Consider the following 18,129-nt stretch of genomic DNA (forward strand, 5'->3'; position numbering starts at 1 on the left):
TCCTCGCCCTTTCTCTGTAGCCCTGCAAATTTTTTTCCTTCAGGTACTTATCCAATTCCCTTTTGAAAGCCACGATTGAATCTGCCTCCACCACCCTTTCAGGCAGTGCATTCCAGATCAGAACCACTCGTTGCGTAAAAATGTTTTTCCTCATGTCATCTTTGGTTCTTCTGCCAATCACCTTAAATCTGTGTCCTCCGGTTTTCGACCCTTCTGCCAATGGGAACAGTTTCTCTCTATCTACTCTGTCTAGACCCTTCATGATTTTGAACACCTCTATCAAATCTCCTCTCAATTGTTTCTGCTCTAAGGAGAACAACCCCAGCCTCTCCAGTCTATCCACGTAACTGAAGTCCCTCATCCCTGGAACCATTCTTGTAAATCTTTTCTGCACCCTCGCTATAGCCTTCACATCCTTCTTAAAGTGCAGTGCCCAGAATTGGACACAATACTCCAGTTGTGGCTGAACCAGTGTTTTATAAAGGTTCATCATAACTTCCTTGCTTTTGTACTCTCTGCCTCCGTTTATAAAGCCCAGGATCCCGTATGCTTTTTTTAATGCTTTCTCAATCTGCCCTGCCACCTTCAACGATTTGTGCACATATACCCCCAGGTTTCTCTGTTCCTGCACCCCCTTTAGAATTGTACCCTTTAGTTTATATTGCCTCTCCTTGTTCTTCCTACCAAAATGCATCACTTAGCATTTTTCTGCGTTAAACTTCATCTGCCATGTGTCCGCCCATTCCCCAGCCTGTCTTATGTCCTCTTGAAGTCTATCCCTATTATCCTCGCTGTTCACTGTACTTCCGAGTTTTGTGTCATCCGCAAACTTTGAAATAGTTCCCTGTACACCCAGGTCCAAATCATTAATATATATCAAGAAAAGCAGTGGTCCTAGTACCGACTCCTGGGGAACACCACTGTATACCTTCCTCCAGGCCAAAAAACAACCATTCACTGCTACTGACTGTTTCCTGTCACTTAGCCAATTTTGTATCCATGTTGCCACTGTCCCTTTTATTCCATGGGCTTCAACGTTGCTGGCAAGCCTATTATGTGGCACTTTATCTTTTGGAAGTCCATGTACACCATATCAACCACATTGCCCTCATCAACCCTCTCTGTTACCTCATCAAAAAATTCAATCAAGTTAGTTAAACACGATTTGCCTTTAACTAATCCGTGCTGGCTTCCCTTAATGAATCCACACTTGTCCAAGTGCCTGTTAATTTTGTCCCGGATTATTGTTTCTAAAAGCTTCCCCACCACCAAGGTTAAGCTGACTGGCCTGTAATTGCTGGGTTCATCCTGTAACATTTGCAATTCTCCGGTCCTCTGGCACCACCCCCGTATCGAAGGAGGATTGGAAGATTATGGCCAGTACCCCTGCAGTTTCCACCTTTGCTTCCCTCAGCACCCTAGGATGCATCCCATCCGGTTCTAGTGACTTATCTTAAGTACAGCCCGCCTTTCTAGTACCTCCTCTTTATACATTTTTATTCCATCCAGTATCTTAACTACCTCCTCTTTCACTATGTCTATGGCAGCATCTTCTTCCTTGGTAAAGACAGATGCAAAGTACTCATTTAGTACCTCAGCCATGTCCTCTGCCTCCATGCGTAGGTCTCCTTTTTGGTCCCTAATCAGCTCCACCCCTCCTCTTACTATCCATTTAAGAACATAACATAAGAAATAGGAGCAGGAACAGGCCACTTGGCCCCTCGAGCCTGCTCCGCCATTCAATAAAGATCATGGCTGATCTTGGGCTCAAAGCCACTTCCCCGCCTGCTCCCCATAACCCTTCACTCCCTTATCTTGCAAAAGTCTGTCTATCTCCATCTTAAATGTATTTAGTGACCCAGCCTCCACAGCTCCTGGGGCAGAGAATTCCACAGATTTATGACCCTCTGAGAGAAGAAATTCCTCCTCATCTCAGTTCTAAAAGGGTGACCCTTTATTCTAAAACTCTGCCCCCACATTCTAGATTTCCCCACGAGGGGAAACATCCTCTCTGCATCTACCTTGTCAAGCCCCCTCAGTATCTTATATGTTTCAATAAGATCACACCTCATTCTTCTAAATTCCAATGAGTATAGGCCCAGCCTGCTCAACCTTTCCTCATAAGTCAACCCCCTCATCTCTGGAATTAACCTAGTGAATTGTCTCTGAACTGCCTCCAATGCAAGTATATCCTTCCTTAAAGAAGGAGACCAATACTGTACGCAGTACTCAAGGTGTGGTTTCACCAATACCTTGCACAGTTGTAGCAGGACTTTGCTGCTTTTATACTCCAACCCCTTTGAAATAAAGGCCAACATTCCATTTGCCTTTTTGATTACTTGCTGTACCTGCATGCTAACTTACTGTGTTTCATGCACAAGGACCCCCAGGTCCCTCTGAACTGTAGCATTTTGTAATCTCTCCATTTAAATAATAATTTGCCTTTTTATTTTTCCTGCCAAAGTGTATAACCTCGCACTTTCCCACATTATATGCCATCTGCCAAATGTTTGCCCACTCACTTAGCCTGTCTATATCCCTTTGCAGGTTCTTTGAATCCTCTGCACAACTTGCTTTCCCACCCATCTTTGTATCATCTGCAAACTTGGCTACATTACACTCGGTTCCTTCATCCAAGTCATTAATGTAGATTGTAAATAGTTGTGACCCGAGCACCGATCCTTGTGGCACCCCACTAGTTACCTTTTGCCAACCGGAAAATGACCCATTTATCCCGACTCTCTGCTTTCTGTTAGTTAGCCAATTCTCTATCCATCCATGCTAATATATTATCCCCAATTCCGTGAGCTCTTATCTTATGCAGTAACCTTTTAAGTGGTACCTTATCTAATGCCTTCTGGAAATCCAAATACACCACAGCCACTGGTTTACCTTTGTCCACCCTGCCCGTTACCTCCTCAAAGAACTCCAGCAAATTTGTTAAACATGATTTCCCTTTCATAAAACCATGCTGACTCTGCTTGACTGCATCATCATTTTCCAAATGCCCTGCTACTGCTTCCTTATTGAAGGACTCCAGCATTTTCCTAACGACAGATGTTAGGCTAACTGGTCTATAGTTTCCTGCTTTCTGTCTCCCTCCTTTCTTAAATAGGGGTGTTACATTTGCGGTTTTCCAATCCTCTGGGATCTCTCCAGAGTCCAGGGAATTTTGGTATATTGCAACCAATGCATACACTATCTCTGCAGCCACTTCTTTTAAGACCCTGGGATGCAGGCCATCTGGTCCAGGGGACTTGTCATCTTTTAGTCCCATTATTTTACCGAGTACTATTTCCTTAGTGATAGTGATTGTCTTTAGTTCCCCCCTCCTTGTGGCCCCTTGATTATCCATTATTGGGATGTTGTTTCTAGCGGCAGAAGGGTCGGCAACCAGAGGGGACAGATTTAAGGTGATTGGCAAAAGAACGAGAGGCGACATAAGAAAACATTTTTTTACACAGCGAATTGTTATGATCTGGAATGCACTACCAGAAAGGGTGGTGGAAGCAGATTCAATAGTGACATTCAAAAGGGAATTGGATAAATATTTGAAGGGGAAAAAATTACAGGGCTATGGGGAAGAGCAGGGAAGTGGAACTAATTGGATAGCTCTACTAAAGAGCCAGCACAGGCATGATGGGCTGAATGGCCACCACCTGTTCTGTATCATTCTGATTCTATGATCAGATGTGCAGTGGGGCGATCTTCTGTTGGTGACCTAGTACCAAATTTCCGGGACGGGGCCATTTATATACAGGGTGAGCCCGTGTCTAGTGGCGCAACAGGGGTGCCTACCGCGAGAAACAGTGGGCCCCCTACAATGTTTCCTCTTTTGTTTGGGCCGCGCAGCCAATTCGAAATTCCTTGCATGCGCAGTTTTTTCCATTTAAAAGCCGGTGTGTCAGCACTGCTTAAAGGGAACATTGATCTCCTACAGCTCTGGGGCATAGTCCCAGATTGGGCTGAAGAAAAAGGCCCAACATTTTTGTAATCTCTCTCTTCTAGCTTTGTATGTTCCCTGTAGCAACAACCATGGATCCTTCTGAGATTGAATGTTGTTTGCCTTTTGAACCTATCATCTAAATGCTTAATACATTAAATGGTTAACACCTTCAGTAAAGTAGCAAAAAGAGGATTTTGATATGAACATGTTAATGATTCATGTGATATTGCACAACATCACTTTTAAGCTTATGAGCATAACTATGCATGTAATTTGAGATTGGAAAAATGTTTATAATGAATTACATTGCTACTCTGAATTCAGCCTCCAGAAAAGTATGTTTACTTCAACCATCTTTTAAAATTTATTGCATACATTTTTATTATCTGTATATGTACAAGCTCTGGTGACTGTAATATTGATAATTGTTTAACTGTTCAAAATTTAGAATATATTGGAAACGTGACATATTGAGCTATCCCCAAGCATTGAAAGCAAATACCTAACATATTTCTTCTTGCTCCTCAAAGCTGCATACTTTTGAGTATAATTCCAAATAATATTTGTTTTTCACATGAATTTTGTTTATTTCACAAACTCAGCAATCACTTTTTTTAACAGATTTGCTACAGCATTAAAACAGTTTAAAGTACTCAATCCCCTGATCCTTTTTAGTGGTGACTGTTTAAATCCTTCACTCTTAAGTACAACTACAAAAGGACGACACATGATACCGATTCTTAATACTTTTGGAGTACAGTGTGCAGTATTTGGTGAGTAAAATTTGAAGTGTCATACTTTGACGTGCATTAATTACCTCATATGATTTTCAAATTTCTTTATCGTACTACTTTTTCATACTATTCATTCATTCAGAACTTTGCTCCTGTCATTTTTAATTTAAAGAAAATAGTTTCATCTGTTGTTTTGCTTCTTCCATAAGTTGGTGTGCTTTTGTTGAGGTGCAGTGCAGGCATCTTGAATAAAATGTGGTGGAGTAGTAAGTTAATATAAATGTTTGACCTGAAATGATATTTGTGGTATTGTAATATTATTTGGTTAATGGCCTGAACAAATGCAAAGGGATAACCATTGTGATGGAATTACTTAACACAAAAATGATTAAGTATCCTAAGCGATTGAGGCCTCTTTGTCACATCCTGCCAATCAGAGCATGTTCCCTTTGTCCTGACTCCCTGTCTCCTACCTCCCAACCAATTACCAGCCCATGTCACAAGGTTATCTCCTATTTTGTGTGCTTTTATTGTTGCTAATCATCTCTTGTGTGGAGCCTTATGAAATTCCTTCTGGAAGTTCAAATAGACAGCAACAACAGCTTGTATTTATATAGCACCATTAATGTAGTAAAACGGTCCCAAGGTGTTTCACAGGAGCGTTATCGGAGAAAAATTGACACCGAGCCACATAAGGAGACATTAGGGCAGAAAGAGGTAAGTTTTAAGGAGCTTTATAAAGGTGGAAAGAGAGGTAGAGAGGCTGATCGGTTTGGGGGGGGGGGGGAATCCCTGAGCTTAGGGCCTTGGCAGCTGTGGTGGAATGATTAAAATCAGGGATGCTCAAAAGGCCAGTCTTTGAGGAGTGCAGATATCTCCGAGGGCTGTGGGGCTGGAGGAGGTTACAGAGATGGGGAAGGGCGAGGCCATGGAGGAATTTGAAAACAAGGATGAGAATTTTAAAATAGAGGCTTTGCTTAACCAGACGTTGCTTAACCAGGAGCCAATGTAGGTCAGCGAGCACAGAGGTGATGGGTTAATGAGACTTGGTGTGAGTTAGGACACGGGCAGCCAAGTTTTGGATGACTTCAAGTTTACGGAGAACCCCTGATTGAGGTGTACAAAATTATGAGAGGCATAGATAGGGTAGAAAGGAACTTTTCCCCTTAGTAGAGGGGTCAATAACCAGGGGGCATAGTTTCAAGGTAAGGGGCAGGAGGTTTAGAGGGGATTTGAGGAAAAACTTTTTCACCCAGAGGGTGGTTGGAATTTGGAACTCGCTGCCTGAAAGGATGGTAGAGGCAGGAACCCTCAACATTCAAGATGCATTTAGATGAGCACTTGAAACGCCATAGCATACAAGGCTACGGACCAAGTGCTGGAAAATGGGATTAGAATAGATAGGGCTTAATGGCCGGCGCGGACACAATGGGCTGAAGGGCCTCTTCCTGTGCTGTATAAATCTATGACTCTATGGGGGAGAAATTCGGTATCACCCATTTTGAGGCACGAATATCGGCCGGGCGCAAAGTTTAGCGCCCGGCGCAAATTATCGCCGCCAGCTGCAAAATTCGCCTCTCGCCCCTGGAGGTGATTGGAGTGCTAAATCAGGCGCTACACAACTCTCTTAAGGTGCTAAGCCCGAGGAGCGAGGCGCTACCTCAGAGGGTGGGTGCAGCGCAGGTGCTGTCAGTTAGCGATTGAACACAGACACATTGGCGCCAGTCAGTTCTTAAAGGGGAGGGTCGATCTTGCTCTGCAGCCACACCCTGCTCACTGGAGCCTTGAATCTCGGCCTGGACAAACCTGTGGCGAAATCTTACAGCCAGGAACTATGGAGAGGGCCGGGGAGCGATCACAGCACTTCAGCGAGCGTGCCTTGGAGGCTCTGTATGGCGCAGTGGAGCGCAGACGATCTCCACTGTACCCAGAGAGTGGCAGGAGGTCTTTGCCAAGCGAATACAGGAAAGCGTGGAGGGAGGTGGCTCACAGAGTGACCTCAAGCAGCATGGTGCCTAGGACCCCTGTGTAATGCAGGAAAAAGTTCAACGACCTCACTTGGGTCGTCAGGGTGAGTGCCTTTTTTCAAAACCTCCTCATCCCGCCATCTCCACCTCACTTTATGGCCAGAGGGTTTTGAAAGCCCCAATGCCCAGCACTCATCCAACACCTATGGCCCTTTCATGAAACACACACACACATTCCACACTTTGCATACAGTAAGGGCTATTCAACCATGGGAGGCATTTCAGGCAAGATTTTGGCTGCATACAGTAAGGGCTATTCAACCATGGGAGGCATTTCAGGCAAGACCATGGCTGCATACAGTAAGGGCTATTCAACTATGGCAGGCATTTCAGGCAAGATCATGGCTGCATATTTGCTCAGACGCCGTCCTTTTTCTTGCAGGCCAAGCTGGCTCATAATAGGAGACAGCAGCAACAGACAGGTGCAGGGCAGCCTCACCTTCAAGCCCTCCGTGATCTTGAGCAGCGCGTCCACAGGATTGTGGCAAGCCGGATGCTTGGTCCCGTTGCCACTGGAAACGCTGAACCCATTCTGGACAGCAATGGTAAGGTCATCACCTTTTTGTCCTCTCTCCTTCCACTTGTTCCTCACAACAGCAGCCTTTGACACTTTCAATCCAAATCAGTACATTGCTGCACTCATGTCTCCCTTGCTGCCACCCTGTCCTCACGCTAAAGCCACTCTTGTACCTCCCTGCTTTCAGATGGTGATTCACCAGATGAGGAGACGGGCCCTCAAGCTGCCATTGGGAGTGAAGCTGAAGGCGAGGAGGAAGAGGAAGCCGCACCATCAGCGCAACCCTCTGACAAGGCAGCCCATGCCCATACTGGGGACACGACTTCCCTGGGGGGGAGCGGGGGGAATGATCTGATGAGGGTGAAGCTCCAGGACCCAGCGGGCTGCAGCAACGCGAGGGGGTTAGGGAAGCTCAGGGGCCTTCTCCCCAGATGGAGAGTGTGGCCTCGAGTCCTGCTGCACTGAACGCAGACGAGGAGCGGGTCCTCGCTGAAATGAGCGCCCAGGCGGAGCAAAGGCACACTGAGCTCATGGCTGCAGTGGCAAGGATGCCCGAATCCATTGAATCACTGGCAAGGAGTGTGGCGCACTTCGCTGGAGCACAGGCGGCTGCCACGCAAATGCTAAGTGCTGCAATGCTGTCAGTGGCTGGTCTCATGCAGACACAGATTGAGGTTGCGCGAGCACTGACTGCTGCCACCCTCGCTGGATTGGGCAGATTTCCCCGGGGCTCTCACTGCGCCGCAGCAGGCCAGCAATCTGTGCTCCAGCAGATTGCTCCGCATGCTGAGGTGCTGCCCCGTCGGAGTGCCAGTGTGCCGGTCGAGCAGGGAGTTGCTGTCCTCGCTCAAGATGACAGCATTCCTGCTGCCAACACTGTCACTTCTCCACTGCAGCTGCCACCACCTGTAGGACAGACTGCTGCCTCCCATGCAGAGTTGGAGCAGTCAGCAGCCGGGCCCTCCAGGCCCAGAGCTGGTCCAGGCCGTCCCTCAAGGGCATCTGCAGTCTCAGTTTCTGACACTCGGCAGCCTTCCCCCAGCCTTGCTGCAGCCACTGGGGTCCCATTACGGAGGAGCTGCAGGGTGGGAAGGGGGCAATTTTGCAAGGAAGGCAGATCACCCTCGAAGGGCTATAAGTAGGAGGTGTCGCAAAATGAATTTCATTGTTTTATTGAAGGGCGAGGGTCATGGTCAAATTTTTGTTACTGTTTTGGACATTGTCTCCAGGTTGTGAGAGCCAGTTATGTGAATGACTTTTTTTTGGTGTTTCTTTCTATTACTTTGTCATGCAGAAATGAGACACAGTTTGGGAAATAAAGAAGTGCCTGTATTCAAAATGTGCATGTTTGTTCTTTGCACTCATTGTTGCCTTGACCGGCTTAGGGGTTGCGGGATGGTTTCATTCAGGTTGTTTGAATGGCAGAAGCCATTCCCTCAGAGGGGGCCTAGAAGCGACTTGCTATGAGCCTTTGACTGACGGCCCTTCCACTTTGTGCCTCCCTCCCGCCTGGTGCTGCTGATGACCATCCTCCTCCTCCTCCTCCTCCTCTGCTGGTGCTCCAATGTCTGGTGGCATTGGCTGGGTCCTGAGGATTGCCAGGTTATGCAGCATGCAGCACACAACAACGAAGTGGGAGACTCGCTCAGGCGAGCACTGCAGGGCTCCTCCAGAATGGTCCAGGCAGCGGAACCGTTGCTTGAGCATGTCGATTGTGTGCTTAACGATGTTCCTGGTAGCTTGATGGCTCTCGTATCGTAGCTCAGCAGGGGTGATGGGCAAACGGAGCGGGGTCATCAGCCAGGTGCACACAGGATATCCCTTGTCCCCGAGAAGTCAACCTCCTGGGTGAAGCGGTGCCTCGAAAAGGTCTGCCACAGAAGTCTGGCGCAGGATGAAGGCATCATGGCTGCTGCCTGGAAAGTGGGCATTGACGGCGAGTATCAGCTGTCTGTGGTCACAGACCAACTGAACGTTTAAGGAATGGAACCCCTTTCGGTTGCGGAAATCCTCGGCATTCTCTTGTGGCGCCCGCAAAGCCACATGGATGAAGTCAGTGGCGCCCTGCACCATGGGGAAGCCCGCTATCATCGCAAAGCCCATTGTGCGTTCTTGCTGCTTGTCCGGGGTCATGGGGAAAAAGATGTACTCTCGTCTCCTTTTAAAGAGGGCATTTGTGACCTGATGGATGCAGCAATGCACTGCGAACTGGGAGATATTGGCGATGTCCCCAGTAGCAGATTGAAAGGAGCCGGTGGCATAAAAGTTGAGAGCCACTGTTATCTTCAGTGCCACTGACCGAGACGTCCTGCTCCTCAGTTGAGGCTGCAGATCTGGCTGAAGCAGGTGGCAGAGCTCAGTGACCACCTCCTTGCTGAATCGCAGCCTTCGCAAACACTGCTCCTCAGACATGTTAATGTATGAGAACTGTTGGCGAAAAACCCTGGGAGGGTAAGGTCTCCTGTACCAACGCCTGTTGGCCCTCCTCTGTCTGGCCATGATTGCCACTCTCTCTCTGAGTCTCTGTGCCCTCTGAATGTGATGGAGAAGGACGACGTTCCCATCCACTGCAGCCCCCATAGTATCCAGGCAATCAAAGTTATGACGGTCAAAAAGCGAAGTACCTGCAAAGTTATAGTCAGAAGCCAAAACTACCTCGGACAGCGTTGACTCAATGCAGAAGTCTCTCTTTCTCTCTTTGTCTCTCTCCAAATCTCTCTCTCTCTCTCTCTCTCTCAGAACGAGTGGTGCAAAAATGGCTACCACGCAAAAGCCAGGAAGAGGCCCCCTTTAAATAGTGCCCCCCCAGCCCCACAGCGACTGGGAAGCATTCCAGTCAACCTGTCGTTGGTTGCGCCAGGCGGAAAGGAGGGGGGCGCCACTGAATTTCTGGTCCGGGGCACCCCAAGGGCGTTGCACTCTCGAATGATGTCAAGATCTGCGTGCGCAGGAGATCGGGCGGTATTGTTTAGTGCCGCCGCAAAATGTCCGGTAAATTTCGCGAGAGGCACAGATATCACCGCGCCCGGGCGCTAGTTGGTTTGCGCCCCACTTAGCGCCCTCTTAAGGCGCTAACTGGTGACGCTACCAACTGAATTTTCCCCCCATGACTCTCCATATCCGCTATTCACTATGCTAGTGACCTCTCAAAATTCAGCTAGATTAGTCAAGGATTTCTTGCCCTTCACGAATCCATGCTGACTCTCTCTTGGTCAGCTGATACTTGTCTATGTGCTCAGCCACTCTGTCCTTGATAGATCCCAGTAACTTCCCCACTCCTGATGTTGAACTGTAGATTCCTGATTTCTCCCACCTTCCTTCATTAAATGATGGTGAATTTTGCAGTTTACCAATCCAGAGTTTTGGAAAATTATGACTAATGCATCTGCAATTTCCTCACGTTTCTTTAATACCCTGTGGTGAAAAGTATCTGGTCCTGGAGGTTTATTACACCCCAGTATTTTCCCCATTACCATTTAAAAAAAACTTGTATTAAATCCAATAAGTTCCCCTCGGACTGACTTATTTATACGTTCCCATGTACCCTCTTCCTCCGCTGTGAAAATATTGTACTGCAGCACTATGAAGTGGTGCCATAAGCCATGGGAGCAGCGGATATTTCTCATCACCCAGCAGCTGTCCTGCCCCGCTTGCCCCTGCTGTTGAAAAGGAGCTGTGGCATTGGACTAGCAAAGTATAAAAGTATCATGATGGCTCTCAGCATATTGCAAATTCATATACACAGAGTTCAGGTACAGATCAGCCATGATCTAATTGAATGGCGGAACAGGCTCAAGACAGAATGGCTTACTTCTGTTCCTACATTCTTAAATATACAGTAGGACAAAAATTAAGCTAGCAATTGTGATGCTTAGTGAAAGGTTCCAGTGTTTGGTTAGGTGGGGGGGGGGGGGGTTCCCTGCAGTATGGGCCAATCACCTAACTCACACCAAGTCCCGTTCATCCATTACCCCTGTGCTCGATGACCTACATTGGCTCCTGGTCCGGCAATGTCTCGATTTTAAAACTCTCACTCTTGTTTTCAAATCTCTCCATGGCCTCACCCCTCCCTATCTCTGGAACCTCCTCCAGCCCAATCTCTGGAACCTCCTCCAGCCCTACAACTGTCCAACATTTCTGCGCTCCTCCAGTTCTAGCCTCTTGCGCATTCCTGATTTTCTTCGCTCTACCTTTGACAGCCGTGCCTTCAGCTACTTAGACCCTAAGCTCTGGAATTCCCTCCCTAAACCTCTCCTCTCTACCTCTCTCTTTTTTTAAGATACCCCTTAAAACCTACCTCTTTGACCAAGCTTTTGGTCACCTGTCCTAATATCTCCTTATGTGGCTCGGTGTCACATTTTGTTTGTGAAGCGCCTTGAGAGGTTTTGCAACTAGGCGTCATATAAATACAAGTTGTTGTAGTTTTGCAAATTGCGGCAGCATGATGTGTGCATCGTAATTTTTTATGTCCTAGAGGATTTCAGAGAGGTTCACGGTGACACTGATGCCCAAGCCTAGGCACATGAAGAACATGACGCATGTCTAGTGACCAGTGCTGCTGGACAACTGAGATCCAACCTCAATTGGGATACATTTACAGATGCCTGGACCAAAGATTTTCTGAGGTCTTAGCCATTATAGGTTAATCTCCTGTCAGTAACTTGTATGTGGTCAAAGTTTCTTGCTCGTCACAGCTAGCCATCACATTATAACTGACACTTAACATCAGAATCATACCCGTTACCCATTGCCCTACAAGTTAACCAAACACCAAGCAATCAATGCATCAGTAATTCTAATTTATTATAACTGTTCACAAAAATATTACTTGCACATCCTTGTCACCGCATAACATTTTCTCTGTCCTATTCTAATATACTTCTAAGTGCCACCTGAGGGCTGGGGATTTAAGTGCGATGGCTGCTCTAAGCTACAGGTAGACTACCCTTTAGCCGAACTTCCGAAAACCGGAACCCTCTAAAAACCGAAGGTTTTTTCGTTCAGCGTAAGTCGTGCGCACGACATGACCAGAGTGGCGCACGACTTACGCTGAGCAGGGCAGAGGGTCACTGAGTTCCCTCCTGGGTAGGAGATTGCAGGCCGAGCCGGGCAGTGTGAAGGAGGTACCGGGAGAGTGAACCCAACAATACAGCGGCCCGTCCGATAGCTGCAGCAGCCTGTCCGATATTCTTTTCTCCCCCGCCGACCCCCACCCTTTCGGATAAGGGATAGTGTATCCTTTATCCGCAGTTCCGAAAACCGAAATCCTCTGAAAACCGAAAGTGTTTTCGTTCAGCGTAAGTCGTGCGCACGACCCCGACCCCCCCGCCGACCCCCCCCCGCCGACCCCCCCCCCCGCCGACCCCCCCCCCCGCTGACCCCCACCCCTGACCCCCCCGCCGACCCCCACCCCTGACAAATTTCCCAGTCTTATAAAATACCTTCCGAAATCTGAAATTTTCCAAAAACCAAAACACGGCTGGTCCCGAGGTTTTCGGATAAAGGATAGTCTACCTGTACTATGAGTCTCCTGGGCTGGAAGTAAGGACATGGGATAGATTGAAACTTTGTTATGGGCTCTGTTACAAAACGACAACTTGCATTTATATAGCGCCTTTAATGTAGTAAAACATCCAAGGCGCTTCACAGGAGCGATTTATGGTCTTGCAGAGTGGAACACTTATGCACGGAGCTGCTGGAGTGCTCTTCTGTGCTAATGCAGTGAGGGATAGCAGCCTTGTCTGAATGCACACAGGCCACTGCACTAATTTGGGAACTGAACGTTGGTTTCCCTAGATCAGCAGGAGAACTTGCAGAATTATCCTAAAATCCCTAAGTGGAAGTAAACCAAATATTCTCTAGACCTTGAGATGCTGGCCTGTATACTATTTAATCCTGTTGATGTAGGTCTCCGAATGGTCTGCCAAGGCCTGCAGTCTTTCATTCAGTGCCTCTGCATTGAATTGACTGGTTTGCCTGGAACTCTTGTGTTTTCAGATATTTCTGGAACTGCCATTTTTTTCCAGGATACACTGCAATAGTGAGAAACCCTCATGTGTTGACGCACAGCAGGGCAGTGGACTCCACCACTGTCCCAGCCATCTGTTGCACATCCTGGGAGTGGCTACACAGAACCTGCATTTATGTTTACTCTGATAACATCCATCGTTTCATGACTGAGATCATTATCCACATGTTCTGGAGCCAGGGGTTGACATTTCTTAAACCTGTTCAGTTAATTTAGGCCACAAATTTGTTTTGGCCCATTTTATACCTGCTACTGTTGCTCATGCTCTCACCACCAGTGCTGTCCTCCCATTTCCCCCCCCCCGCCACTTCCTCCTCACAGTTCTCGTTGCTATCACCCTCCTTCCCACCCAAACACCTGTATCCCCCCTCCTTTTGTGCACTCCTGCCGACCAACCCCACGTTGAGCACCCATGCCTTTTTCCACACTTGCCACTGCTGACCCGCCCACAACCCCATTCCCACTGTTCCTACCTTTTAGCACCACTCTTCCAAGACTTCCACACCCAGGGAACCCCGAGTGCTCCTGCCTCTACCATCCCAGTGCTCCCACACTCCCATCGCTAACGTGACTCAGCTTCTATCCATACCTAGTCACAGACCCCTCGCCACTCCCTGCAGTACCTGCAGCCAACCGTCTACCTACATGCATCTTGGAATGTCTTAGCTAAACTTTTCCTCTGTATCCTATGAGGATAAAAGAAGACAGACAGACTTTTATTTATATAGAATAAATATAGTATTTATATAGCACCTTTAATGACCCCAGGACGTTTCAAGGTACTTTTGAAGTGTAGTTACTGTTGTAAAAGAAAAGTTGAGTGATAAAATTAACTACATACCTATATAAAGGACAATTTTTTTTTATACATTCCATTACAAACGAGAACATACTCAAGAATTTTAGTCAGTAAATGTCACCAAAACTACTATTACGTAATATAAAAATGCAATTTCACTTTCTCACTATAAAATATCATGGGGGAAAAATTCGGTTGCATTGCACAAAGCAGCTAACGCCTCCCGTGAAATTCAGCGGGAGGTTAGCGTTGGCGGTAGCGTCTCACGGAGATGATGTCATCGCCGTGCTCGGCGCTCCGCTTGCGCCCCGGCCACAAACTTGGCTCGCGCTCCCTGACCTACCGCCGGATGCTATGTCCGACAGGGTCACGGCGGCGTTTTTGCAGCCGGGGCGGCGTAAATTAAAGGGCAGGTGCTCGGCGGCCATTTTTTTTGGAGCCACCTGCCCCCTCTGGCTTCCTGCTGCGGGGTGCCGGCCAAGGAGTGCCGGGCTTTTTTGGCAGCACCCCGCTCCCCACCGGGCCTTGTGCATGCTGTGCTAATCAGGAGAGGGAGGCCTGCAGTACCGCGGCACTGCTACACATTGCGCTGAGATATTGAATGGGAGTGCCCCAAGAGGGAGGGGGAGCGCTTCCTGTAGCACCCCGCCTCCTGCTTGGGGCGCGACCATTCAATTTCGGGCGCCGGGGTGCTAACATTTTCGGGGCGCTAAAAGTAGCGCCCTGGCGAAGTTATCACCCCAAAGGGGGCGCGAGACAATTTTTACCCCAATATACCTTGACTCACACTGAGCAACAAGTCCTGTTTCTGCCATACTTTAGACATTACACTCCAATTGGTCAATCAAAAAGAATATGAAAAAAGAAAAACAAAGCAGGTAATTTCATGCTGTTTTTTCCTGACCTTGGAAGCTTCCCCAAGGCCAGGAGCTGGGAATTTTAAAGCAGCTGACAATCTCTGGAAGTGTTCCATAGCAATTGGCATCTAATTGATCTTAGGACTGGCTTATTTATGTGTTTACGAGGACAGGCCAAGTTATATACAGCTCTGTTTTAGCACTTAACATCATAACATTGCTCCAGACTACCCATGAACAATGCCATGGAGACTAATGCTCCACATAATGTAACGGACAGAGTAAATTTCTACTTTTCAATTACTTTATTGGGTGATTTTCATTGGCGCAAATGTCTATTTGAAGTGTGTCAATAGTCCTGTTGACAACGTAAGGCAATTAGGTGGGATCAAAATTTAAATAAAGCTATATAGTGTTGCAATTACTTCACATGGGTAGATGACTTTTAATTTGTAGCGATGGCCATTTTATTATTCACAGACAGAACCACTCATGTTTATTATTCCATGCAGTGCCACCAGCAGTTTTACATAAAAACATAAGAAATAGGAGCAGAAGGAGGCCATTCGGGCCCTCGAGCCAGCTCTGTCATTAAGTAAGATCATGGCCGATCTTCTACCTCAACTCCACCTTCCCGCACTATCCCCATACCCCTTGAGTCCCTTATATCAAAAAATCCCAAAATCTATTGATCTGAGTTTTGATTGGTTAAAGAGAGTAAATGGCTATTTTAGAATATTTTTAGGAACAGGAAAAGAGCATTAGACCAGAACAAACCTGTCCAAATCTGTTGATAACCAACTGAAAGCATCTATCTATATCTATAAAAGACCTCTTCTCTCTGTCTGTCTGTCGTTCTCTATATGTTCGAAAGTTATAGAGCGTACCTACACGCGCGTCACATCAAAAGAAAGCTTACGATTACGGACCGGTCATAGGCGTATTTACTTTTCCGTCAGACAAAAATCGTGCCCACTGTATCCCAAAAACGTTCAAAATTCCGCTCATTATCCCCTCATTAGCATTGAGTGACTATGATGTCAAAGAGCTGCTATGATGTCAGAGCAGTTTTTGTGCTGTCATAAAGAAATCAATGCTTTCACTGTGCCCAGTCTACTCTCTCTCTACCCCCAGTCTCTCTCTCTCTCCCCCCCAGTCTCTCTCTCTCTCTCCCCCCAGTCTCTCTCTCTCTTCCCCCCCCAGTCTCTCTCTCTCCCCCCCCCCAGTCTCTCTCTCTCCCCCCCCAGTCTCTCTCTCTCCCCCCCCAGTCTCTCTCTCTCCCCCCCCAGTCTCTCTCTCTCCCCCCCCAGTCTCTCTCTCTCCCCCCCCAGTCTCTCTCTCTCTCCCCCCCCAGTCTCTCTCTCTCTCCCCCCCCAGTCTCTCTCTCTCCCAGTCTCTCTCTCTCCCAGTCTCTCTCTCTCCCCCCCAGTCTCTCTCTCTCCCCCCCAGTCTCTCTCTCTCCCCCCCAGTCTCTCTCTCTCCCCCCCAGTCTCTCTCTCTCCCCCCCAGTCTCTCTCTCTCCCCCCCAGTCTCTCTCTCTCCCCCCCAGTCTCTCTCTCTCCCCCCCAGTCTCTCTCTCTCTCCCCCCCAGTCTCTCTCTCTCTCCCCCCCAGTCTCTCTCCCCCCCAGTCTCTCTCTCTCCCCCCCAGTCTCTCTCTCTCCCCCCCAGTCTCTCTCTCTCCCCCCCAGTCTCTCTCTCTCCCCCCCAGTCTCTCTCTCTCCCCCCCAGTCTCTCTCTCTCCCCCCCAGTCTCTCTCGTCTCTCCCCCCCAGTCTCTCTCTCTCCCCCCCAGTCTCTCTCTCTCCCCCCCAGTCTCTCTCTCTCCCCCCCAGTCTCTCTCTCTCCCCCCCAGTCTCTCTCTCTCCCCCCCAGTCTCTCTCTCTCCCCCCCAGTCTCTCTCTCTCCCCCCCAGTCTCTCTCTCTCCCCCCCAGTCTCTCTCTCTCCCCCCCAGTCTCTCTCTCTCCCCCCAGTCTCTCTCTCTCCCCCAGTCTCTCTCTCTCCCCCCCAGTCTCTCTCTCTCCCCCCAGTCTCTCTCTCTCCCCCCCAGTCTCTCTCTCTCCCCCCCAGTCTCTCTCTCTCCCCCCCCAGTCTCTCTCTCTCCCCCCCCAGTCTCTCTCTCTCCCCCCCCAGTCTCTCTCTCTCCCCCCCCAGTCTCTCTCTCTCCCCCCCCCAGTCTCTCTCTCTCCCCCCCAGTCTCTCTCTCTCCCCCCCAGTCTCTCTCTCTCCCCCCCCCAGTCTCTCTCTCTCCCCCCCCAGTCTCTCTCTCTCCCCCCCCAGTCTCTCTCTCTCCCCCCCCAGTCTCTCTCTCTCTCCCCCCCAGTCTCTCTCTCTCCCCCCCCAGTCTCTCTCTCTCCCCCCCCAGTCTCTCTCTCTCCCCCCCCAGTCTCTCTCTCTCCCCCCCCAGTCTCTCTCTCTCTCCCCCCCCAGTCTCTCTCTCTCCCCCCCCCAGTCTCTCTCTCTCTCCCCCCCCAGTCTCTCTCTCTCTCCCCCCCCAGTCTCTCTCTCTCTCCCCCCCCAGTCTCTCTCTCTCTCCCCCCCCAGTCTCTCTCTCTCTCCCCCCCCCAGTCTCTCTCTCTCTCCCCCCCCCAGTCTCTCTCTCTCTCCCCTCCGGTCTCTCTCTCTCTCTCCCCCGTCTCTCTCTCTCTCTCCCCCACTCTCTCTCTCTCACACTCCCAATCTCTCTCTCTCACACTCCCAATCTCTCTCTCTCACACTCCCAATCTCTCTCTCTCTCACACTCCCAATCTCTCTCTCTCTCACACTCCCAATCTCTCTCTCTCTCACACTCCCAATCTCTCTCTCTCTCACACTCCCAATCTCTCTCTCTCTCACACTCCCAATCTCTCTCTCTCTCTCACACTCCCAATCTCTCTCTCTCTCACACTCCCAATCTCTCTCTCTCTCACACTCCCAATCTCTCTCTCTCACACTCCCAATCTCTCTCTCTCACACTCCCAATCTCTCTCTCTCTCACACTCCCAATCTCTCTCTCTCACACTCCCAATCTCTCTCTCTCTCTCACACTCCCAATCTCTCTCTCTCTCACACTCCCAATCTCTCTCTCTCACACTCCCAATCTCTCTCTCTCTCACACTCCCAATCTCTCTCTCTCTCACACTCCCAATCTCTCTCTCTCTCACACTCCCAATCTCTCTCTCTCTCACACTCCCAATCTCTCTCTCTCACTCCAATCTCTCTCTCACACTCCCAATCTCTCTCT

At 48.8% G+C, this 18,129-nt stretch overlaps 1 protein-coding gene across 1 annotated transcript in view; it reads left to right on the top strand.

Annotated features, from left to right (window-relative positions):
* Nucleotides 1–18,129, top strand: part of LOC147123346 (uncharacterized) — a 100,252-nt gene that overhangs the window by 24,588 nt on the left and 57,535 nt on the right. The window contains exon 2 of the mRNA XM_085971323.1: nucleotides 4,568–4,719. Within this exon, the coding sequence (XP_085827449.1) occupies nucleotides 4,568–4,719 (152 nt within the window). The remainder of the gene's footprint in view (nucleotides 1–4,567; nucleotides 4,720–18,129) is intronic.

Source organism: Somniosus microcephalus, chromosome 2, assembly GCF_052327205.1.
Source record: "Somniosus microcephalus isolate GS21.2 chromosome 2, FLI_Smic_1.0, whole genome shotgun sequence".
NCBI classification, from domain to species: Eukaryota; Metazoa; Chordata; class Chondrichthyes; order Squaliformes; family Somniosidae; genus Somniosus; species Somniosus microcephalus.